The sequence below is a fragment of the Narcine bancroftii genome, chromosome 2 (assembly GCF_036971445.1).
Source record: "Narcine bancroftii isolate sNarBan1 chromosome 2, sNarBan1.hap1, whole genome shotgun sequence".
In the NCBI taxonomy this organism is placed as follows: domain Eukaryota; kingdom Metazoa; phylum Chordata; class Chondrichthyes; order Torpediniformes; family Narcinidae; genus Narcine; species Narcine bancroftii.
Genome location: NC_091470.1, coordinates 282544518 through 282571675, shown reverse-complemented (window position 1 = coordinate 282571675; position 27158 = coordinate 282544518). Strand labels below are relative to the sequence as shown.

General features: G+C 39.3%; 1 protein-coding gene across 1 annotated transcript in view; it reads right to left on the bottom strand.

The window, feature by feature from the left end:
- The window catches only part of LOC138755349 (serine incorporator 1-like), a 217079-nt gene that overhangs the window by 70299 nt on the left and 119622 nt on the right, over positions 1-27158 (bottom strand). The window contains exon 2 of the mRNA XM_069921160.1: positions 254-415. Coding sequence (XP_069777261.1) covers positions 254-289 — 36 coding nt within the window. The 5' untranslated portion in view covers positions 290-415. The remainder of the gene's footprint in view (positions 1-253; positions 416-27158) is intronic.

Genomic DNA, 27158 nt, shown 5'->3' with positions numbered 1-27158 from the left:
TCACATTTTTAATTATGCATTTCAGAAGATTCCAGTTAGCAAAACATGGCAAGATGGCAAAACAAACCTGAGACGCCATGACTTTCATTATTGGGTCTTAAAACACATAACAGGGCATTGAATTTGTGGGCAATTGGCTCACCACTTTCATGAAGTCTATTCTTTTAATGCACAACAACTGGAAATAATTTCCTTCAACTTCTACCATTTCAGATAATTAGCTCATTGTTACAAGTATGATCCTGCACTGTACCTTCCTTAATTGATCCTCCACTCCAGGTACAAGCATAATGCCAGCGACAGATGTACCAATTAATAAAATAGTTGTATACACCAATCGTGTTACAATTGAAGTTTTCCCAGTTGGACAACATGAGCACACCAGACATGGAGCACTGCTGCACAGACATGGGATCTGTAAACAAAAAGGCAGAGTTCATTTTAATTTAGCATTAATTAACTTTACAACCCAAGTTCACATTCATGACTGGAGCAAATGCAAAACGTTCAACCAGAATTAAAATATTTTTAAATATAAGCAAATATACCACAGTAGATCAGAACAACAATTGTGACAGATTATGTTTTGTTTCTATTGCACATAGATATGTTTTTGGGAGATAAATTGGGGCAGGTTTGTTAGTGTAGGTCACATTCAAAACAGATCTCATTTAAAATACTGGAGCTCTGCTCAAGTCAGACAAGGCAGCTCCTGGCGGCCTTTGCAAAACTTTGGGGAGTGTCCAAAAGACTTTGCTAATGGATTTGAAAAGCAACAGATGAAAGAGATTGGAGGAGGAGTTTGGAGCCGCAGCCTGTCTGGAGTGCAGCTTGCTGTTCTAGGAGGGTCATGTGGTTTTGCAAGCAGAGAGTAAAACAGGCTTTTCTCTGTGTGAGAGAGAGAAAGAATTCATTTCTGCAGTTTTACATCAGCAACAACTGGGACTGAAACAGGACAAGCTGGAAAGCTTGTGGAAAAAACCCATTTTGAAGACTGGTTGAGTGCTTAGTTCAACCTGGTCAAAGCCCTTGTGGTTCATACAAGAGGAGAGTACTGGCTTCATGTTTCATTTGAAATAAGAGAAACAAAAAGGAACTCTGTGGTCATCTGAAAGAAAGAGGTTATCATCTGGAAATCCCTGATGGGGCAAGTTTCTTCAGCAAGATACTAATGTGGCTGATTAAAAGGAATCAGTTGTGGGTGTCCAGGAACAACAATTCTCTCTCTGAAATCTGACACGAACCTTCCTGAGCGTTAAGCATTTACCTTTCAATCACCAAAGCCTGGTGAACTTTATAAATGTTACAATCTGTGTACAGTACAAGAATTGCCTGCAACCAGTAAACATGGAGGAATGAGAAGTGAGATTGGACTGTGAATCAAATAACTTTTCTGAACTTGCATACACAATACATACACGTGCTTAGAATCAGAAGGGGGTTGTTAGGTTAGTTAAGTTAAAGTTTGATCCTGTTTTCATGTTTAAAGATAATTAAAAGCAACTTTTGTTTAAGTAACCATTTGTCATGGTGAAGATCTATTGCTGCTGGGTTTTGGGATCCTCCTGGCTCTTAACACAATGAACAGCTAAATATTCAATCCAAGAGATACTTTTGATGAAGCCAAAAATAACTGCCTCATAACTAGTGGAATGTATGGTGTTTTTAAACCTGCAAAACATTACACTCAATTAACCTTGTAACCCTCCAAAACATATGGGGTTGGTAGGTTAATTGGATATAATTGTGCTGCATGGGTTTCATGGGCTGAAAGGGTCTTCTACCATACTGTATCATTACAATTTTAAAAATATAACTGTGCCAGGTATTCATTATCTTGACCTGGATCTGAACCCAGTATTAAAGTCACAAAAACATCATAGTTGACTTAAGGAATCAGGAGATCTAGTAGGCAGCACAAGATGTGGCAGATGTCAAGCTCCTCAATAAAAATGGAATTGGATGTAATCCAGTTAGTTTTGAAATGAGCAGGATATTACCCGAGGATGTTGCTTTAAAATCTACAGGGAAAGAATAAGATCAATGCTTGAGAATGGTATGCAGGAGGACAACTAGGTTAATGTTAAAGGGATCATATCGTGATCTTGCATTGTCAGCCAGAAGACACGCTTGCAGAGAGAAAGTAGTCAGAAACTTAAGTGAATTGAACATACAATTTCCACAGCCACAATCATAAATGGAGTTTCCCTTTGGAAGCACTTTGAAATGTAAACTTTGAAGTAAATAATTGAAATTATGATAAGGAGGTTACAGAGTGTCAGATTAGAAAGTTTACTTGAAATATGTAAATGTTGAGGGTTCAAAATCCATTCCAGACACTGAAACACAAAATTCAAGGAGAACTCTGCAGCAGGGTTTCCTTTTGGATGAAATCCTGCCCACTGTCAAGTGGAGGCAAAAGATTCATGCCACGGTAAAAAGAAAAGCTGCTGTTATTTAATTATCATGGACAATATTTGTCATAGGAACAATTAGCTTGAAGTTTGCTTTATGAAAAATGGCTGACATGCTTCCTTCAAAAAATCTTTCATTGGCTCTAAAGTACTTTAAAATTATGAAACCTTTCTGCTACATATTGATAAAAGTCCTAAAGGACATTCATGTCAAGTGTAAAAGGCAAGATTTAAGGTAAGTGCTACAATATATTTCTTGAAACAGAGCCATCACCTTCAGCAATATATTGTTGAGGCTTGAAAACTTGTTAAACCAATGTAGTTAATTTAACTCAGGTTTCCACTTGTACAAACCATGTTAATGGACAGTTCAGCTTGTAGCACATCATGATTTCTATTTTTGCCCAAGGGGGTGAGGGCAATTTCTCAGATTTGGCTATGAATCCACCAGTTACTTTTCACTGTGTGTCTGGAACTCAGAAGACAGAGCAGCTGCATGACCTATAAATATGTGGAAGGTTATTGAGACAGAGGAGTTGGTTGTTGCTTAATCGTCTGTTCATAGATTTGTGACATTGATGAGTGCATCTATAAGGCAGTTATTTCCCACAGATGCCATAGTGGCATAGCCTGCAACTCAGCCAACTTGGCCGGCTGCTCTCAGAAGTCAGATATCATTTTAATTTCCTCAAAGGACGCAGCCAATAGACACGACATACGTTGGTGATATGGACAAAACAAGGGATTTTAACATTAGAGAATGAGCTTTTGATTAAGAATCAGTTGTGTTTTTATTTACTGTCCCTGTGTTATTGATTACCATATAATCAGTAGAGAGAAGCTGTATACACACTGAATGTAAGTGGAAAGAATGTTTAACAGCTTGGGGAAAGTGCTGAGAATTCTTTTAACTTTCTTCATCTATCCTTAATGATGTTCATATATCTCCATATTTAGACATTCCAGTTCATTTCTTAATTCAGATTCAATCATTTGGATCTCCAACCCATTCAATATCTCAATATTTGTATCAATAATGGTCAATATTTCATATAGATTTTCAGAACATGGCTCTGAAACACACAAACAAATTTTACTTTCATGTCTTCCACGTAATCTTTATCTCTATTCACTTCCAGTAGATATCCACCTCCCACTCTCAAGCCACTGTAAAGGGTGGCATGGTTAACCTAGCGATTAGCTCAACACTGTTACAGCGCCAACAATCAGGACGAGGGTTCAAATCCCATGCTGTCTATAAGGAGTTTGTTCATTCTCCCCATCTCTGTCTGGGTTTCCTCCGCTTGCTCTGGTTTTCCCCACCCTCCAAAATGTACTGGGTTTGTGGTGTAATACCACAAATAAATGTGACTTGATTTGAAATCAGCAGGTCCCGCAGCATCCACGGGAGGTAAAGATAATATTCCCAACGTTTTGGGTAATATCTCTATTTCCTATGGACTCTGTTAGACCTGCTGAGTTCCTCCAGTTCCACTGTTAGCATATCCTTCCTTTGGGTAAGGAGCCAAAACTGCTCACAATATTCCAAGGGTTGTCTGATCAATGCTTGATGAAGCCTTAACATGACATTCCTGCTTTTATATTCTTTCCCTCTCTCAATGAATGCGAGCATTGCATTTGCTTTTCTTACCACCAACATGCAAGTTTCCCTTGAGGGAATGACGCAGGAGGTCTCCCGAGTCAACTGCACCTCTGATAACTGAACTCGTTGCTTGTTTTAGAAAGAATCTACACCCCCACTAGGACGAGAGAGCACCCGCCAAACACTGCATCAGCAAGCAGCGAGCGCAGTAGAGTGGGAAAGCAGCATGGGTGGGTCAAGGTGAGAAACATAAAGGGCAGAGCGGGTTGGGAGAAGCGAGTAGAAGACGACGGACGGAAATTGGACATTAAAATGGAGAGGAGTGAGCTGCGAGCACATTATATCATCCCATATCCTTTCCCAGCACCCCAGGCAATTGCGATGAGGTTGGCTCTGTTATTGTGTTAGTGTTTCGTTGGGTGTACCTTTACAGTTTATAGCGGCCAGAAAAGAACATTGAAGCAGTCGCATCGGAATTTCCAATTCGGTTTCAAACTTGTTTCCTCAGATGACCCACGCTGCCAAATCAAATGGTGTATTAAATTCAGTAAATCAAGAAAATTCAAATGAGCAGCTGTATTTAAATCTGACCATAAAAATCGACATATCATTAACAAGGGGTCTTTTCCTTTCTGTATTCAGTGTTAACCAGACAACGATGGTCAGAGACACCGGTGAGAGGAAAAAAGTAGAAATGGTTGAATGGGCATTAATAATCCCAGAATAAATATAGTAAATTACCCAACTCCGCCAACAATTAAAAACTTATTTATGATCCTGATCTTCCAACGTACTTTCCAGTTTGATCATTTGGTTATTACCGCCTCTCCCACACCACTCCATTCACACATCCTGTTCTGTTGCACAACCCAGCGGCTTCAAGGATGAGCACCACCACCTAACTCGCCCTCACCTCCAACACCCCCACCCGCGTTCACCTACACCAAACTCATATTCACAGCTCCGAAACATACACTGCTACACCGAACAACTCATACATCCATGTCGCACATCACCGCGCTCATTATCGCTACCACTCTTTCTCTTTGGCTTGGCTTCGCGGACGAAGACTCACACTACACATCCATCTGAACACCCACACACAGCACCCATACATCGCAAACACGTCTTAACATCACACAGCACCCATACACCGCACACCCATCTAAATACAGACAGCACCCATACATCGCACACCCATCTAAATACAGACAGCACCCATACATCGCACACCCATCTAAATACAGACAGCACCCATACATCGCACACCCATCTAAATACAGACAGCACCCATACATCGCACACCCATCTAAATACAGACAGCACCCATACATCGCACACCCATCTAAATACAGACAGCACCCATACATCGCACACCCATCTAAATACAGACAGCACCCATACATCGCACATCCATCTAAATACAGACAGCACCCATACATCGCACACCCATCTAAATACAGACAGCACCCATACATCGCACACCCATCTTATCACACAGCACCCATACATCGCACATCCATCTAAATACAGACAGCACCCATACATCGGCACACCGTCTTAACATCACACAGCACCCATACATCGCACACCCGTCCAACTACAGACAGCACCCATACATCGCACACCCACCTTATCACACAGCACCCATACATCGCACACCCGTCTTAACATCTCACAGCACCCATACACCGCACACCCATCTAAATACAGACAGCACCCATACATCGCATATCCATCTTATCACACAACACCCACACATCGGCACACCGTCTTAACATCACACAGCACCCATACATCGCACACCCATCTAAATACAGACAGCACCCATACATCGCACACCCGTCTTAACATCACACAGCACCCACACATCGCACACCCGTCTAAATACAGACAGCACCCATACATCGCACACCCATCTTATCACACAGCACCCACACATCGGCACACCCGTCTTAACATCACACAACACCCATACATCGCACACCCGTCTAAATACAGACAGTACCCATACATCGCACACCCATCTTATCACACGGCATCCACACATGGGCACACCGTCTTAACATCACACAGCACCCATACATCGCACACCCGTCTTAATACAGACAGCACCCATACATCGCACATCCATCGAAAAACAGACAGCACACCCAACGAAACACATACACAACGCCCACCCATACACGAGAGACACGCACAAACAGTGAGGACAAGAAAGTCAATGTCTCAAAACTAAGACACCGCAGTAAAAGTAAGCACGCTTGCAAACGTCCTTCGCTCGCTCCCCTTGCTGCCTTCGCTCTGATTCGAAGAGCCAGCAGACAGCTGTATTCACACTGTGCTCACCCAGTTGCCGATGGTGGTGACCAGACGCCAACCCATGTTGTTGCAGTTGTGGCAGCGTCTGGGCGCGCGCGCGAGCCGGCGCCTCCTGACGTCAGCCAGGTGTAAACCCTTATCCCCTCGCCACCGATGTACATTGAGCAGCTTTCTTGATCAGACAAAAATAAACCCCCCAACGCGCCCCCCCCCCCCCCCATCTTTTCTCCGACGTATTGAAACGGCCGCTGTGATTGCAGAGGTGCCAATAGAACGATTCGGGGTGGTGGTGGGGGAGGCGGGGGCGTGGGGGGTCGGGGGTGGAGGGAAGGATTTCAGCCTGGAAAACAAATATTGATGTGAATGAGTGCATTTTTTCAGTTTCTTTTTCTGAGCATTTTCCGATTGATTTTGGGCACCTTTAAAACATCCCTTCCACCACGACTCCAGCAGTACAAAATAATTAAAAGGCCATCTATGTAACCAAAAATGTCCCAAAATCCGTGATTTATAAAATTCATACTTGATTTGCTGGCAAGGTTGGTCTTTATTCCTATCCCTCAATTTAATCATTACACCACTGGGAGCCAATGGCCCACCATACCCATATTGATTGAGAAAGACAATCCTTAAATCCTTATAACCTTGGATGGTTTCGTGTCAAATATTATCTGATTACTTTCCTAAATTGTCTTGTGATGCTTGAAATGTTGAAAGTGCCTTTTACATGTTTTTTTTACTGTCTTGTATACTAGACCATCACTGCACTCTGCGTTGTAGAGGTATTTCCATCAATTATGGCACAATCAAGGGATTTTCCCGCTACATGGGCAGTCTAAAAAGGAATGTCCAGGAATTTTAAGTCAATACCTCCACCGTGATTTATCCTGCAGGACCCCTACAACTTTTTAGAGGAAGCCTGCGGTGTCAATCGACCCGGAAAAATTCGTTGTCAGTCATTCACTCCACTGCACGTCCAACCATCAGATACTTGCAGTCTAAAAAAGGGCCCAATGTGAAAGTGATTATGTTGATTTTTTTTCAGCAATTTTCCTGACATTGAAGTCTAAACAAAAATTAATGGCACAAGATAGAAAACTCCAGTGTCGTACTAACCTCTCTCTGACCTTGATCTGACACTTCTTTGTTTCACAATTCCCATTGTTTTCTCTCTCTCTCTTTAACTGTTCTCATTATCAACCAAATAAGTTTCATCAATAGCTTATTATCCTGGCTCCACCCGATTAAAGGTGTTTCCTTTGTCCTCACAATTCCATATCTCTTTGGCTTGGCTTCGCGGACGAAGATTTATGGAGGGGTAAATGTCCACGTCAGCTGCAGGCTCGTTTGTGGCTGACAAGTCCGATGCGGGACAGGCAGACACAGTTGCAGCGGTTGCAGGAGAAAATTTGTTGGTTGGGGTTGGGTGTTGGGTTTTTCCTCCTTTGTCTTTTGTAAGTGAGGTGGGCTCTGCGGTCTTCTTCAAAGGAGGTTGCTGCCCGCCGAACTGTGAGGCACCAAGATGCACGGTTTGAGGCGATATCAGCCCACTGGCGGTGGTCAATGTGGCAAGGACCAAGAGATTTCTTTAGGCAGTCCTTGTACCTCTTCTTTGGTGCACCTCTGTCACGGTGGCCAGTGGAGAGCTCGCCATATAACACGATCTTGGGAAGACGATGGTCCTCCATTCTGAAGACGTGACCTACCCAGCACAGTTGGATCTTCAGCAGCGTGGATTCGATGCTGTCGGCCTCTGCCATCTCGAGTACTTTGATGTTAGGGATGAAGTCGCTCCAATGAATGTTGTGGATGGAACCAGCTCTTCAGCACTTGACGTCCTGTTTTGCGGAAACTGCCAAAATGTTTGGCCTGGAAGTCAGCCTGAAGAAAACTGAGGTCCTCCATCAGCCAGCTCCCCACCATGAATACCAGCCCCCCCACATCTCCATCGGGCACACAAAACTCAAAACAGTCAACCAGTTTACCTATCTCGGCTGCACCATTTCATCAGATGCAAGGATCGACAACGAGATAGACAACAGACTCGCCAAGGCAAATAGCGGCTTTGGAAGACTACACAAAAGAGTCTGGAAAAACAACCAACTGAAAAACCTCACAAAGATTAGCGTATACAGTGCCGTTGTCATACCCACACTCCTGTTCAGCTCCGAATCTTGGGTCCTCTACCGGCATCACCTACGGCTCCTAGAACGCTTCCACCAGCGTCGTCTCCGCTCCATCCTTAACATTCATTGGAGTGACTTCATCCCTAACAATTCCATATGCTTCTCTACCTTTTCCCTTAATTTAAATATTAATTTCTTTTGTACCTTTACAGTTTTTTTTCAACTGATGTAGTTGACTGCTTCCAATATTTTTGACTTTTATCCTACATGGATATGTTCTGGATTTACACAAGTCCTTGACACATTTACCACTAATCTGAGAACAGACACATTTACCACTACATCTGTTTCTTTGCTCCATTGCTGATCTGAAATCCAGTCTTCAAGAGATTCAGACTCTTCAGTCCTATCTCAGTCATACCAATAGAAAACCATTTATTTCGTTGGTCCCCAATGCCTCTGCATAGCAGCAGGCTGCAATTTTTCACCATTTCAATAATAATATAATCTATTTATTTCCATCCAATGTGGATCATATTTCTCCATCTGCCAGACCCTTGCCTACTCACTTAACCTGCATCCGATACACAATTTACTTTTTCACTGTTTACTGTCATTAGCAAATGTTGAAGCACTACACTTAGTGCACTTAGTGCACTCTTTCAAATCATTAATATATACTGTGAACAATTGTGAGACCAGCACCAACCCTCGGAACTTCGCCAACCACAGAAATACCCATTTTCTCAACTCTCTGCCTTCTATCCATTCTAATACTTTACCCCAACTCCATCCATCCTTATATGAATGTCTTTAGCACTTTGTTGAAGGCCTTCTGGAAATACAAGTACACAGCATCCACCTATTCCCCTTTAGTCATTGCTCTTGTTATATCCTCAAATAAGTACATTTCCGAATCCATGCTGCAAGTGCTTGATAGAATCATTTCTATCTAGATGTCTTATGTTCTCAACCTTCATATTTCTAATGAAAATTGGAATAAAATTCTGCGACTGGTAAACTGTTCTTCTCTATGTGCAAAACATTCACTAATACAGTTTAAAGTTGTTCATAGAGCTCATATGTCTAAAGATAAACTCCATCGCTTTTATTCTCATATCGATCCTATATGTGATAAATGTCAATTGGAAATAGCTTCCCTTACACATATGTTTTGGTCCTGTCCCTCTTTACAGAATTATTGGAAGGAAATTTTTTTCCATTATATCTACTGTTTTGAATATTGATTTACAACCACATCCCATTACTGCAATTTTTGGATTACCTATGATAGATTTGACTTATTTATCTCTTCCTGCGGATCGTATGATTGCTTTTCTTACACTAATGGCTAGAAGATCTATACTATTAAATTGGAAAGAGGTAAATCCTCCCACTGTTTTCCAATGGTTTACCCAAACTATACTATGTTTAAATTTAGAGAAAATTAGAAACTCTGTCTATGAATCCCCTTCTAAGTTTGAGTTAACGTGGCGACCATTTATTCAATATTTTCATTTGTGGTGAGTTGATCTGGCTCTGTTTTCTTTCTATGATTATGTATGACAATTGGGCTGTAAGATGAGATCGGAGTGATCGGTGTGGTTTAGCTATATCTGTAGGTTTTTTTTTTAAGTTTTTTTAAAGTTTTTTTTTAATTCAGATTTGTTTTTTCTTCTTTTTTGGGGTTTTTTTTCTCTTTTTTCATATATTGTTATTAATTATATCTTTTTTTTTAGAGATAGTTCACACCCTAAACTGATCAAAAAAATTTTTTTTATGATATATTTTTATTCTGTAATATTATTGTTTAATATCTCTGTATTAATTCATTATTTACTATGTATTTTCTTATATCTCTTTGAACTGTATGTGTTTATAAATTATAATAATAATAAAAAGATTGAAAAAGAAAGAAAAGATGTCTTATGTTTTATCTTCTTAGATAACTTCAAGCATTTTAATTACTTGCCTTTTTTTCTACAACCTTTTTAAAACAAGAGCAATGACATTCACCATCTTCCTAAGTGCTGCGGCCTTTTCAGAGTCCAGAGACTCTACTATAACTTCCACTATTTATTTCAGTACCCTGGGATACATACCATCAGGACCTTTAAACCCACTTGTTTAGACAGCGTGGCACCAGATGCAGCATCCTCTCCAGGACACTGGTAGTTTTGTTTTTGTTTCCTTTAAATTATAGTTTTATAGAAGAGTTAAAATGTAATAAAGTTACATAGTTTTGGTTATTAAAGTTATGGCTACTCATTGATATAGCTCCCAGTATTTAAAATTAGTTAGAAATGTATCTACTCATCCCCAGGAATATCTGTGGTAAGAGCTATGCGACCACGGGCTACTGTGGAGGCTAGGCCTAAAATCCTTAGGATCATGCAGGAGAAGGAAGCAGTGCGTGAGGTGGAGTAAGTGCAGCAAGCAAGCAGGGGTCCGTGCTAGGCTGAAGGTGAACCCTGTTACCGGGCTCTCCTGTCCATCTTACTCGCCAACATCTGGTCCCTGTTGAACAAAATGGACGACATCTGATTCCGGAGGTCTGCCCAGCGTGACTACAGGGACTGCTGTGCATTGGTCTTCTCTGAAATGTGGCTCAGCAACTGGGTCCCGGATGCTACCATTCAGCTCGACGGGCTCACTTTATTTTGGCCCATCAGAGATGGTGCCCTGTGTGGAAACGCTTGTGACAGTGGCCTGTGCATTTACATCAAGACAGAATGCAATTTGGGCATGTGAGAAAGTGAAAAAATTTTGGGAAGATCTAAACCAGGTATTAAATAAAATCACAAAAAGCAACATACCAAAAAATCCAGAGATCTTTCTTCTAAGTAATATAAGAAATAAAGAACTTGGACTCGATTTGGATGGAGCACAAAAAAGATTTATTATGATAGCCCTAGCTGTAGCAAAAAAATGTATTATGTCAACCTGGAAATTAGAAAACAACCTGAGAATACAACAATGGAACATAGAAATAAATAAATGTATTCCATTGGAACAAATAACATATAATTTAAGAAATAACATCACAGTATTCGAACAAATATGGGAACCATACATGGAACACAATAGAGAAATCCTACCACGGACCTCCACCACCTAAAATGACAGAAGGAGAAGACAACGAAATGAACTGACCCAGTATGTAAAAGTAGAAGACACAAATTTCTTGTTTATTTTTATTAAGTGACGACATTGTTTAACGGGTTTAATAGATTGAACATTAAATAAATGGGGAGGGGGAGTGAGGGAGGGAGGGAAGGGAGTGGGGAAAAAGGGGAGAAAATGACACTGTATATATTCAAGAGAAAAATGTCTGTATGTATTTTTTTTTTAAACACAGAATGGTGTAAGGACTCACCATGAGTGTCCAGTCATTGCTCAACACTGATGGAATATATGGCAGTCAGATATAGACCATTTTATCTTCCTCAGGAATTCACCACAGTCCTCATAATTGCAGTGTACATCCTTCCCACCAAACTGTTATGTGAGCTCTATGAGGCTATAAGCCATTTACAGACTGCACATCCTAAAGCAGTGGTTCCCAACCTTTTTTATGCCCCGCACCCCTAAAAAATTTTATTATGTTCTTGCACCCCTTAAAGTAATAATTTATTTAAGAATAAAGATGAAGGTGACCAAAACAAATTTGTATAATCAATTTTTAATAATATGTAAACAAAAATGAAACATATTCAAAAGAAAAAATATTACAACAAATTGAAAGTTGCATAAACCCTACAAAAAAATTAAATTTTCATCCATGCATGAAATTTCTTTAAAAAAATTAAAGAACTAATGTTCAAATGTTCATAAGCCAATTTAAATGTAATGACTCTTTTGTTCCTGTTTATTGCTTAAGAGTTTTTCAAAACGTGGCACTTTGTTGCTGATGGCAATCTGCACGTCTGCCTGTGCACCCAAGCGATTTCTAGATTTTGTCTTGATTGACAAAAGGCACTAAATCCAGACTTGGTTAAGTATGTCATCGCGAATGGGATGAGCACAGTTAGTGCTTTTTCACAAAGTCTTGGAAACATGTCCATTGCTGAACACCAATATTGTTCCAAAGTTTTGCTTTCAAACTGCATTTCAAGAACACAATTTGTGCACAGTTCAATAAGATCTTCCTTCAGCTCTTCATCATCCAACATATTATCCAAATTGAAGGAGTATGGATTTATTAAAAAAAACTGAAATGTTATCTCGCACCCCTGGTTGGGAAACCCTGTCCTAAAGGACTGATAATCATCTTACAGTATACATCTTAATATTTAATACTTCATATGTTTAATTTCTATTTTAACTTCTATTTATATAAATATGCTCCGTGGTCCTGGGGAAACACTATCTCTTTACCGTGTGAGCATGGTATGAACGATAATTAACGGTGACTTCACATGACTTTAGTAACGGGATCGTATCAAGGTCCTCACCTCTTTTTGATGCCATAACATCTCTTTGATATGTTAGATATGTCCTCCACCATAAATAGTCATTCAAAGCCTCAGCCATTTCTCCATTATCCAACATTAATTCCCCTTTCTCTTCTTCCAGAGACCTATATTCACTTTAGCTACCCTTTTCTGCCATATAATTATAAAAACATGCTGTCAAGAAAGCTATCATGGATGCATTCACATAAGATGACATCTTAAGTATTATAGGCCTGCAGTCTCTTGGCTTCTGAAGAATAAAATGTGATCTTAGAGAAATTAATTTAATTTTCAGAGAACCATGTATTTTTCAGTACCTTGAACCACCACTTGTCAAAGATGAGCTTTAATATTTTCTGCAGATTGTTGTAAAATCTCTAAGTTGTGTATACTGAGGTAAGGTGTTTTGGTTAATGAAATTCCCTCAATGGGAAAAGATAGAAAATCCCAGTTTCATACCAATTTCTTCCTGATAGTTGCAACTTTTATGACAGGAAAGCAAAATACTCCACTTCTGAAGTAGGCAATGAAATAATACATCACATGGTGATTTTATCAGAAGAATATTTTCTGTCTTGATAATATCTGTAGTACATAAAATCAATTGGAAATCTTTTGAAAGAAAAGCTTAACATTTGAGGATGTTCAGAATTATTCATTGTACATGGGACATAGCTGTTAAAGATGAAGGTCTGTCTGTGCATAATCAGCTAATAGTTTACCATTTATAACAAATATTTCAGTGATATTTATATTGTCAAGATACAGAGAATAATTGTTAAATTATCTGTTGAATCTTCAACAAATGATACTCTGTGATATGAGACAGACATGAGAGAGATAAATATGCCTGAATAATTTAAGTATCACATGAAGCCATTTTAAGATTTTGTCAAATTAACCACAAGATGGCATTAATGTGAATGTATAAAATGTTAAAGGTAAAGGAAAAGGTTCCATTATTCTCATGTAATAGTACATTTAGAATGTAACATACATGAAATTCTTTAACTTTTGTCTACCGTAAGGCAGAGAGTTGCAACTTTGTCCAGCGCCCCTCCCAGAAACCTATAGCATCTGGTACTCCTCGACTGTCTCCCCTCCAAGTGCTGACCAGTTCTGTGCTTGCTTAACTTCCAAGATTAGACAGTCTCAGAAGTATTCAGACTATTAGGTGTGGTTAAATACTGAATTTAAAGTAATCCCGATTAAACTCTGGATTTCCGATGAAGATTAAATTAACTAAGAATGCAAATAAAATTGTGTTGGCTACTCGAAAGTGAAAAGCTTAAACAACAAAATTATGAATAAAAATTTTACTTATTTTTTATATTATCTATTCAAATCCAATAATATATGTGGGAAATAATTGTCTCAGGATATCCAACCGGAATTATTTATGTATTACAATGCCATGGTTAGCTGTTATAGTTATTCCACTGAAGTCTTTTACAATTCCATTAGATTTTTGAGATATAGAAAGGATGTGTTTTTCTTTTTTTCTTTTCAATATTTTTATTAACATTGAAAATTTACATCCAAAAATACAGAGTGCATATGAATATATGTTAAAATTCAAAAAGATACATTACACTTAAATTATATAATTTCATCCAAGCTACCCCACATTTTAATCAAACAGATTATATTGTATTGATATTTTATTGGAAAAAAGGAAAATCTAAACCTACTCCCAAGAAAGAAGCTGTTTGGCCAAAAAAAAAGACAGAATTCTTGTCAGAGTGATAAATTACCTCATTAGTCAACATTTCTACCTTCATAACAAATCAAAAATTATAAAATAATTCAAAAAAGGTTCCCACAGTGTTTGAAAATTTACGTTCAAATCAGAAATTCAGCATCTAATCTTCTCTAAATTAAACATGGCATGAAGTCAGATAGCCATTGAGCATGATGAGACAGGGTAACGTCCCTCCGTCTGAGCCTCACCGTCCACTGAGCTATACAAGAAATAAAGCTAATACATGTCGCTCGTTAATGTTATGCCACTCTCTCTAACAATACCAAATAAAGCAGTTAAGGGATTTGGTTTAAAGTTAAAAAGTGCAGGGAACGTTTGAAATACTTCAATCCAATATTTCTCAAGACTTTGGCATGTCCAGGCCTTTTTTTAGACTTTGTCAAATTAACCACAAGATGGCATTAGTGTGAGTGTATGTTAAATACTGAATTTAAAGTAATCCCGATTAAACTCTGGATTACTGATGAAGATTAAATTAACTAAGAATGCAAATAAAATTGTGTTGGCTACTCGAAAATGAAAATCTTAAACAATAAAATTATGAATAAAAATTTTACTTATTGTGTATATTATCTATTTAAATCCATAATATATGTGGGAAATAATTGTCTCAGGAAATTGAACCAGAATTACTTGTGTATTACAATGCCATGGTTAGCTGTTATAGTTATTCCGTTGAAGTCTTTTACAATTCCATTAGATTTTCAAGATATAGAAAGCATGTGTTAAAGTATTTATTTTTGTAATGAATTCTTTGTTGGACACAGTGATTGCTGACATGATCAGTATTTACTGCTCATTCTTAATTCTTAACAGTTTCCCTGTGAAGATGGTGTGGATTTGCATTTTTAAATGACTGCAGTCCATGGAGCGACGGTATTTTTTGTCGGGAGTTTCAAAACGTTAATATATTGATCGCAAAGAATGGAATGTATTTATCAGCTAGGAAGTTATCTGATTTTTTTGATGTTTATTTTGAGCAATGGACTTATCACATTACCAATGCAATGTATTGTATATAACTCATCCATGAAATGAATGGTTTTACATTAGTGCATCTAGGTCTTTATATGGTAGAAAAATCCATGATTAGGGAGGTTCAAGAGGCTGATTACGTTTGGAAAGAAACTGTTCTTGAACCCAGAGATGCTGCTCTTCAGGTTTCTTCTATATCTTCTACCCAAAAGTATCAGCAAGAAGAAGTTGTGACCTGTTTTATGGCAGTCCTTTAAGAGGCTGGCTGGCTTCTTGAGGCAACGTCTTACAGAGATGATTTTAATAGATGGGAGGTCGGAATCTCTGATGGACTTGGTTATGTTTACCACTTTCTGCAAACTTCTTGTTCCTGGGGAGACGAGGTTGTGATGCAACCAGCTAGTCTGCCTGAGGAAGTTTGAGAAAGTGTTCAATGACACGCCAAATCTCCCCAGGCTTCTGAGAAAATAGAGGTATTGGCGTGCCTTTTTCACAGTTGCCTCGATGTTCTAACTCCAGGAAAGTCTTCTGATATGTGGACTCCCAGGAATTTGAAGATAAACACCCTCTCCACCTCTATCCTATCAGTGAATACTGGTCCATGGTCCCTTGGTCTCCCCTTTATAAAATCAACAATAAACTCCTTGGAGTTGAGAGCAAATTTATTTTTTGGCACCAGCCATCTGTATATTGACTTGTTATTTCCAGTTATTCAGCCAACAACAGCTGTGTCATCAGTGAATTTATAAATTATGTTTGAGCTAAAACTGACTACACAGCTATAAGTGTACAAGGAATAGAACAGGGAATGAGGGGAAATGAATCACTCTTTGAGTGATTTTGACCAATCCATATTGATTGGGTCTGCTAATGAGAAAGTCAAGGATCCAATTGCAGAGGGACAAACAGAGACCCAGATCTGAAGTAAAGTCATGGGTTTTGCTGGTATGATGGCACTGCCGTCTGATCTGTAGTGAATGAGCAACATTCTGATGTAGGTGATCTTGTGGTCCAGGTGATCTAACACAGAGTGGATGTCCGGTAAGATGGTGTATGCTGCTGGCCTCCCCAGGTTTTTCCTGAGATAAGAGTTGATCTGCTCCAGAACCAACCTCTCAAAGCTCTTTGTCACAGTAGATCAAGTCAAGTCTAGTCAAGTTTGCTCAAGTACAGCCCTACGAAACAGCATTTTTCAGTCCTCAGTACAAAACATGCAGACACACAACCAGACAATAGAATATAACACACATAACAAACAATACATATGTAGGACAAGTACTTATATATACAAATAAATACATAAATATTGTTTCATGAATATGAGAGTTTCAGATGTTTAGTGTGATCAGTTCCTTTGGTTGTTCAGCATTCTCACCACCCATGGGAAGAGACAATGTTCCTCATCTGTGCTTGCTCTGATACTCCTATATCTCTTTCCTAATGTGAGCAACTGAAAGATGCAGTGAATGGGGTGGTGGGGGTCCTCTTCGGATAAAGATCCTGGTAGATCACGTTGATGGAGGGGGAGGGAGAACCCAGTGATTCCCTCTGCTACTCTTGTGGTCCTATAGATTGACCTCTGATCCACTTCTCTACAGCAACCTTACCACACTGTGATGCAGCTGGCCAGGATGCTCTTGATGGAGCTTGTAGCTACAGTAATTTATCTAGTATACATAAAATTTAAAGAATATACTCACCCATTTTTTTTCAGCTCAAAAATGGAGTTAACTCTTTATTCTTCTCAGACGCAACGCTGAATTCTTCATCCCAACAAACACCACCCATTCAAACCCCTCAGTCGCTGCCACATGGGTGACCTTGATGCTCTCAATCTCCTCCTCCTGCATCTGTGATCCATCACAACATATGCAGGCTTCTGAATTAACCAATGCATGTGCGCTATTACTCTTGTACGCCATCTGGGATATGAATTCAGTGGCGATCGGCACCACTCCCTACTCAAGTAAGTACACGACTGCTACAGCACCCACCACCCATCCCAGGATCTGAGCCATTCTGCTACATGATGGTTTGGAAGGCTAACAGTCTGGCACGACCTCATACGATACTGCAAGGCAGGCGGTGTATGGTCAGCCTGACTGAGGTGCAACAGATGCTCTGATGTTGGCACCGACACTTTCCCATTTCTGTGAATCATGAAAGTCTTTGGGTGGCATTGTAAGACTTCAAAGGGCCCATCATAAATGGGCTGAAGTGGTCTGCGAACAGCATCATGTCAAAGGAACACATGCGTAGAGCGATGTAAATCATCCGGCACATACACTGCAGATGACGCATGTTGCGTAGATGTAGGTCTGAACCATCTCATGCTTTGCTGAAGACAGTTAACATAACTCGCTAGATCATAGAGCATTGTCCCTGAGCTCAGATACACAAACTCACCAGGCAAAGTCAGTGTGGTGCCATATACCATCTCTGCTGTTGAACAATCAAGATCCAATTTTACAGCAGTATGCATGCCAAAGAGAATCATGGGCATCACCACCTACTGTCAACACTGCTTTCACTTAGCACAGGAAATGCTCAATGAGGCCATTGGCCTGCAGATGGTAAGCTGTAGTCTGAAAACAGGTAGTGCCCAAAAGATCAGTGAGAGCTCAGAACAATGCAACTTGTACAGAGACCTTCGGTCCATCGTAATAGTGCCCAGAACACCGAAAGATAGACCAATCCACAAAAGCATGAATGATTGTCTCCACAGAGATGTCAGTGACAGGAATGGCCTCCTGCTATTTGGTAGTCCGGACCTCACACGTGAGCATCCTCTGGATGGTGGAAGCAGGCCTACCAAGTGCAGTTTGATAAGATGGAAATGGGAATCAAGAACAACAAAATCTCCCATCTTGGATTTTGTGTGTCTGGAGACTTTAGAGCATTGACATGGCAAGCAGGGTCTTGCCATAATCCAACAAACCATTTAAAGTGAAAGCAGGTAAAGCATTCTGTAATCAGTTTGATTGATGCTCTTCTACCAAGATGAAACAGATTATGAAGAGCCTCAAAAATCTCCTGCTGCATTGTCTCCAGTACAGAAAGCTGAGGAGGTCTTCCTGTGGTAAAATCAGTGTTTCACCTGATTCATCCAGGCTCATATCTTGTAGATGGAGATCTGTGTTGATCTGGTGATATCAGATGAGATCGGGATCGGTTTGCTGTGCCTGAGCCGTGGCAGTGAAATCAATGGTAGTAAGGCGTCAAAATCGTGCCTGCATAGGGCATTCACCCTCCCTCGGATGTGCCATATGTCCAAGGAAAATTGTAAGATGAAGTCTAAGTGCTGAATTTCTCGTGATGAATAGAGATGGTGGTTGGACGCATGGTCTGCATAACAGCCTGGTGGTCTGTATAAATGGAAATGTTTCACTGTGAGATAAGAGTTCTTGACCAAACATATATTTTGCCTGAGCCGGTGACAGCTCTTCCTGCATCCAAGATCCATCACAATGTATGCAGTCTTCTGAACCAACCTATGCATGTGCGCTATTAATCCTGCACATCTCTTCAGATATGTCATCAGTGCCAATCAGCACTACTCTCAATGCAGGTAAGTACACAACCATGACAAGCTCCTGAAGAAGGTTGACATGATGGTGTCCAGTACCCTTGCACACTTCAGTCTTCTCAAGAAGTGCAGTCCTGACAAGTGAGGAGATGTGTGTCTACGATGGGTCACTAGTTTAGCGAAATCCAAGATGTCAGTGCCATTGGCCAATAGTCATTGATACTGGTCTCTTTGCTCTTCCAGGGCACTGGCATGATGGATGTCCATTTGAAGCAGGTGAGAGCCTATGAACATTTTAGCAAGAGGTTGAAATTGTGTACAATAGTTCCTGATAGTTGGCTCATACAGGTTCTAAGGATGCACCCAGGTACTGCTTTTGGGTTAGACCTTTTTTGAGGAATCACCCTCCTGAAGGTTCTGTGCACATCACCCTCAGAAAGCAGGACCACAGGCACGGAAGGCTCTGGGGGCTTGCAAGAGTGCTTCATTATTTTTCCTTTCAAAGTGAGCATGAAGGCATTGAGCTCATCTGGAAGAGAGAGATTTCATTTAATGATACTACTCTGTTTCACCTGATAGGATGTGTTGGCATCCAAGCCCTGCCACAACCATCTGAGATGACAGCTTAGTCTGGTATTTTTCCATTGATGATGCTCACGTGTAAACTAATGGGATGAAAAAGAGTAAGTTTGGGTTTACTCTACTTTTTATAAGTAGAGTATCTCAATGATGCAGATTGTCAACTACATTGTTGAGAGGCTGGGTCTGCTGCTCCAACGGTGCCATGGGGACGCACTGTCTTTCTTGCATCTGATGAGTTAGTCACTAGTCACTTCTTGATATTAAGTTAAGCGAATCAAATTGGTTGATGGCTGGCATCTGTGATTTGGTGGTGGGGGTGTCCTCAGGAAATCACCTGTGTGGCTCTTCTGGCTGAAAGTAGTTGGGAATATTTTGACCCTGCTTCCTCAATCGCCTTCAGGGATCTGTAGTAGCAAATGATGGATTATAGCATGGATCTACACCATCATGTTAACTGTTACCATTTATGTCATGGCATCACAAAACACATTAAAGCTACTGTTTGGCATATACGTATTTTGTGGATGGATCAATGATTAATCCATGATTTATTAATGGAAAGAAGGCAAGTAGAGAGACAGAATTCACCCCCCGCCTTCTGCAATCCAGAGAAGAGAACATTTTGTCCATTTAAACTTTAAATTTAGACACACAGTAAGGTAACAAGTCCTTCCGGTCCACGAGCCGTGCTGCCCAGTTAACCTCCAACCACCGTACTTTTTTTAGTGTGGAGGGAAACCGTACAGACAACGGCGGATTCGAACCTGGGTCGTTGGCGCTATCCGCTCCGCTCGTCGTTCCCAAAAGGTCCAGTGTCCAAATGCAGCAAGTGTCCAGCACCAAGGCTTTTCATAGACTTGTGTGGAAAACGAAGCTACACGGAGGTGGGGTGCTCTCCAACTACTTCCCCACATTTTGGTTTTCTTAAGACTTGTAGAGCTGTTGGGTTCCAAGGAGAGATTAAAGTAACCAACCAAAGAAATTCTCTACGGATTTGTTAACCTGCACCTAATCGTACCATGATTTCTTGAGTCGAAAGGAATTTGTAGCAGGGGAATCAGTGGTCAACAATATTGCATTTTTGAGAAGAAAAATAGTGTGTGTTTTATCCTCATTCCGTTATTGGAGATTGACATCTTCTTTGGCTTGGCTTCGCGGACGAAGATTTATGGAGGGGGTAAAAAGTCCACGTCAGCTGCAGGCTCGTTTGTGGCTGACCAGTCCGATGCGGGACAGGCAGACACGATTGCAGCGGTTGCAAGGGAAAATTGGTTGGTTGGGGTTGGGTGTTGGGTTTTTCCTCCTTTGCCTTTTGTCAGTGAGGTGGGCTCTGCGGTCTTCTTCAAAGGAGGCTCTGCGGTCTTCTTCAAAGGAGGCTGCTGCCCGCAGCGTTAAAATGAACGATCAGTGGTTCCGTTTCTGTTGCCCCAGACTTGCTCTTCTTGGCCACCATTCTGTATTCGTCCAGCAATGTGGAAGAGATTCCAAGCGGCCGGTCGCATGAGCAAAAGAGGACAGTCAGTGCAATGGGCAAAGAGAACGCACCGACGTTATAGAAACGCGGGGACCACCCCGAAAAATCACAGAAAGTAGGATTCTGCCGGGCAGGTTTCGCAGAGATGGAACGATAAAGAGTTTCATTGTGTGAGAGAGCTGAGCAGAACCCCAGTGATTGGAGGAGTGGTTGAATCCCATTTGATGTCATGCAGCAAGCCAGTTTGCAGCTGCCCACAGCACAGCTTCCTTGGATGACCAAACACGGCGAAGAGATTCAATAGCTGAGCGTGGCAGCAGCTGACTCGAGGTCAACAAAATATCCGGAATGGTTTAATCCATATGCGCATTTAACCTTTTCAAAGAGGGGTAAGTCCGTTTATAATTTTTAAAGAACGATTTTTTTGTCTTTCAGGAATTGAATGCAAATGCTTAAAGCGGTGGTTTAATTCAATGCGGTTGCATTATATTTTGTCCCTATTTTGTAAGTTGGAATTTGGGGAGAATTTAAAAGGCGTGGTTTTGCAGCAAAACATCAGGCTATTGTTCATTAGCACAAGGAGTGTCGGGGAAATTATCTGAGAGAATAGTGAACAGAAAGGCTGGGAAGCTTTTGTGTCACAATCTTTGAGTTCACCCCTCGAATGTATTGACTTGATTTTTGTCATGGCAGCTTTCTGTGTGCACGTAAACGCACGACTATGGTCAGCAAATCCTTAAACCCTGCTGTATTTTCGAATGTTTCAAAACAAATACTCAAACCATCAGAGTGGAATATAAAGCCTTACATTCACATCCAATGAGGAACTAATACCATGTGTTACTGCTCAGAGCATGTCTAGTACTAGTCATGTAACCGCCCTTCCTACTGTTAATTGTCAAATTGGCGAGATCTGCTCTGCCCAACACGAGTCTGCATTTCAAAATAGTTTGCGCCAAAGCAAATGAATTATTAGAAGGGGTCATAATTTCTAACCTATCAATAGCAATGTCATCGGATTGCTCTGAATAATTTGTAATCTAATGGATCTCTATAACAGTGATAGAATCCTCAGTTAATCGTGCTACAGGGTTAAACGTTCACAAATATTTAACCATTGTGTTTCTATTGGTTACACCATTGGAAAGTGCGTTCACATCAATTTACAAATAGTATCAATGTGCAGAATAAAGATTCAGATGAAATACCTACTATTTCTCGAGCTGGTTAACAGAGGATCATGCATCTAATACTGTATCTTTACAAAAGGAGACAATATTTATTTGTTACAAAAAAATTTGCTTTCTTAAGTTTACATTTTTTTTAACGTGGATTGAGGTTAGTAAATTAGATTGCAGCATTTGTAAAGGAAAGTGCATATGAACTTGTAGGTACACCATTCATAGCACTAGACCCTGCTCAGCTATTCAATTTGATCGTGGCTAATGTGTACCTCAATTCCATCTTACTGCCTCAGTCAGAGTACTAAGCAGTCACAGTCTTGGTCTGGATTATTACAGTTGAAATAGCATCCACATCTTTCGGAGGAGTGAATTCCATGTTTCTGTGTTCTTTGTGTGAATGCTAACTGCTGACTGAAACCACTCCTAAAATTTGTGTTGTTGATCTCTCGATCTTTAGTTTTCTTCTGTTCTTCAGTCTTGAGAAAATAGAACTCAACATTTTTCAATGTCTTCTCGTTAACTCATTTGAGTTCTGTTTCTTAATAAAAAGGATTTTTAAAAATTTTAATTGTGGAACCAAGAAGAATGTAAATGTAGTTTGAGGGGGGAAAAAAAGGACAAATATTGCATTTTTTTTGTGTGAGAATACAATCTGATACCATATATTAATTTCCTTCCATTTTTAAAATGATCTTTTGCTTTTATTACAAAATGGGGTAATTTAAGTGCCATGATTATTCCACAGACAAATGTTCACTGCAAAATGCCTGTAACGTGATACATGAACAATTGACATGTTCCTGCTGGTAGTGATTGAGGGAGGAATGTTGGCAGGACAAGATGGGAAACCCTCGTATGAATAGTGAAAAGTGATCATGATGTTGGTCTGAACTATTAGAATAAATAATCTAAGCTGCAATTTGATGCCTGATCAAAAGTATGGATGTTTAGGGCTCAAAAAATTAATGGTAAATTAACTCTTGCAGTTGGTGTAGCAGAAGAAGGCAGCAAGGAAGAAAAAAAGTTGTTCTTGGGCATTGACCCAGAAATGTTGTGGAATCTCAGCTATTAAAGAAAATGGTATATCGAATTTTCTTGTGGTGCTTGGTATCATTTTTTTTTGAAGGTGTCTAATTTAACTTATTTGGTGATGAAAGCAAACCACGAAAGGAAAATCAATGTATGTATATGGTAGATGAGGCAACATTGTGGAGAAAGTGAAAGAGTGGATGTTTCAGATGGAAGAAGTTTCCAGTATTTTCTATTTTTATTTCAGATTTTCAACATCTGGGTTTTTGATTTACAGCTTAAATTCCACAAATATCTCTTGGATTTTTTCAGATTCTTCCACCATTTATAGAGAGTCAGGGGAAATTTACAGCAACCATTTAATCTATTAATACATTTTTGAGGCGTGGGAGGAAACTAGAGCACTGGAGGATATCTTTGTGCTCACGGAAAGCATAAGCGAGCTCTAATCAGACAGCACCAGAATCAGAATTCTTTAAATAAGAGGAAATGATGATCTGAGAGCCTGGATAACTGTGCTACACCATCCAGCTTAAACAAGGTCAAGATGGCTGACTCTTCTAACAGTCAACAGATCAACCTTTCCACATCCAACAAGACCCCACCAACAGACATACCCATGCCCACCCAAGGACCTGCAATTCCCAGACCAACTTCACCACTCTGCTAACACAGCATTTGTTCCCACCTCCTCATCCCACACATCTTTGGGAGATGCAGCACAACTGCCCTGTTGCCACCATCTGGAGACCCAAACAATTTCCCCATGCAAAGATGCAATCAGCCCATGTATACCCTTTTGCTACCCCGATTAGTGAACTACACAATGTTGTAATGCATCCAATTATAACTGTGAAGCTCAATAGTTATGTCACATATAGATTAATCTGCCTTAAGAGACATTAGTCTAAGAATTATGTTGCATCTCTAAAATTGTGTTGAATGCTGATGTACATTGTTCAGTGAAGTAAATCCCACTCCTTCTTGTCTACCATCAACACAGAACATTCTTGAGGATGAAAACAAGCATAAAGTCCCATTCTAGCTCCAACATTGTAGAGCTGATGGAAGACCACATGCAGTCACTTTTGGGGAAGGAGAGGGGGGTTGAATATTATTAAAGGTCGATGATTTGCATGGTGGTGAGAGTGGGCGGGGGAGAGGAAGTTAGTGGGGTTGGGTCAGGAACTTGAGGTTCAGACTAGAGAATTGATGAGGATTGAAACTGTGGAGAATTAGCAGGGGTATAGTCAGGCTGGAGTCTGGAAGTGAACCTCTGATGGATAACTGCAGTGAGGAGTAAGTGTAAACATTAAGAAGGATCTATCAACAAGAATATCCATACTCTGGACTTCAGAGCCATGGAATAAGTCAAAGGAGTTTAAGCCTGCTTGTAAATGGACAAGGAAGTAAAACTGAAAGGAGACACAAGATTGTTTCTAATCACATTGAAAGATAAATATTGCAGGTAAGTCCATTAGCTAGTCATGCAAAATTAAAAGGATCTTGAATCTAACAAATCCGATGAAATTGGAGGCCAGAAGAAATGCCTGCAAAACAATGAAAAGTCATTTTTACTTTATCACTGTTATGTTAATATTTGGCTAAGTAGCCAGCCAAGAATGGATTAAAATGTTTATAGCATAAAATAAAATGTTCAAAGACCACACAGCTATCTATGTCCTTAGCATGGCTGGTTTGACAGATATGTCCTTGGCATGGCTGGTTTGACAGGTATGTCCTTAGCATGGCTGGTTTGACAACCCTTGAAGAAGGGCTCAGGCCCAAAATGTCGGCAATATATCTTTGTCTCCTATAGATGCTGAAAAGACCAGCTGAGTTCCTCCAGCATTTCAGTGTGTTTACTACAATCACAAAGCATCTGCAGCCTGTTGTGTTTTACTCTTGACGGATAATTCGTCTGTGATACACAGCTAACCAGAGCTGAACAGACTGGGCTGATAATATTAAAACTACCTCAAAGGTTTCAGTCATCACCTTTGGAAAAACAAATATTTTTAATGTGGTTTATCTTCCCCAGGATCTTGAGCATATTTTACACAAGGCAATGATTAGTTTATTCACTGTGTGCACGTGTTGTTGATTAGGCCAACATTTGCTTAGTTCTGTTGATAGGACATTGATCTTAATGTCACTTTTTAAATTATTTTTATTGAGTTTAACATATAAACTTATATACAAAATTTTTGTGAAAGCTCATAACCAGTCATCTCATGTTCATCAAAATATATGTATATATATATATATATATATATGTATATATATATATATGTATATATGTATATATATATGTATATATGTATATATATATGTATATATGTATATATATATATATGTATATATGTATATATATATATATGTATATATGTATATATATATATATGTATATATGTATATATATATATGTATATATGTATATATATATATATGTATATATGTATATATATATATATGTATATATGTATATATATATATATGTATATATATATGTATATATGTATATATATATATATATATAGATATACACACACACACATGTCTAACTATATTAGACAGTTCTTTGATCCACATAAGAAACATATATTTACATTAATCTATGATAACCATGTTAAACCCACATCTGCCAAGTTGAGCCAAATACAAATTGATTTTTAAAAAAATCTAAAAATTAAATCTAATCTAACCCCTCCCTCTAATCAAGGTTACCTTATATAAAAGAAAAGGGAAATTATGGATCGGATAGCGACATCGGACAGAACATTCATAATTCTTCCAATCATGAGAATATTCTATGAATGGGCCCCACATCTTTATAAATTAAAACTTTTTATCTTTAATGTTGTATCTAATTTTTTCCAAGCCTAACTAGGACATTACAGCATGTAACCACTGTATATGATTAGGTGAAGAGTCATCTTTCCATTTCAATAAAATTGCTTGTCTGGTTACCATTGTGGTAAAGGCTAAAACTTTCTCTCAAGTTGAAGACAGAGTTCTATCTGGCTCATGTGTAAAACTAAACAAAGCAATTAACAGACATGGTTTTCATTTGATCTTAAAAATCGTTGATTAAGTTTGGAAAATGTCTTTCCAGAATCTCTCTAAATTTGGGCACTCCCAAATCATGGATCAGTGAAGCTTCAAAAATGTTACAATTCTCACTCAGTGGATCATCATCTGCATAAAAATGAGATAATGTAATTTTTAATATGTGTTTTTTGTGCCTCCTTAAATTGTAATAAGTAATGCCTTGCACAAAATGAAAAATCATGAATCCAGCTGAGAGCAGAATTCCAAACTTCATCTAAAAATGTATGTTCAAATCTTGTTCCCAATCATTCTTAATCCTCTCCATGGAGGCTGATCTTAAATCCAATAAATCTTTATATATTTATGATATTAATCCACCATGGGGGGAAAAAGTAGGTTAAAAATACATCAAGAATATTAGCATTAGAGATGAGGAAAATCAAAAATGTCTAATGTAAATATCTAAAAAAAATGTCTGTCAGAAAGATTAAATTTGGCAGAAAATTGTTCAAAAAAAGGCAAAATTGTCTCAAATAAAAAGATTGTTATTATGCCATCCTGTTCTTTCTCCATTGATGCTGCCCAACATTTTGAATATTGACAACACTTCTTGTTTATTTCAGATTTATAACTTTTGAATGGTTTCCAAACCCTTT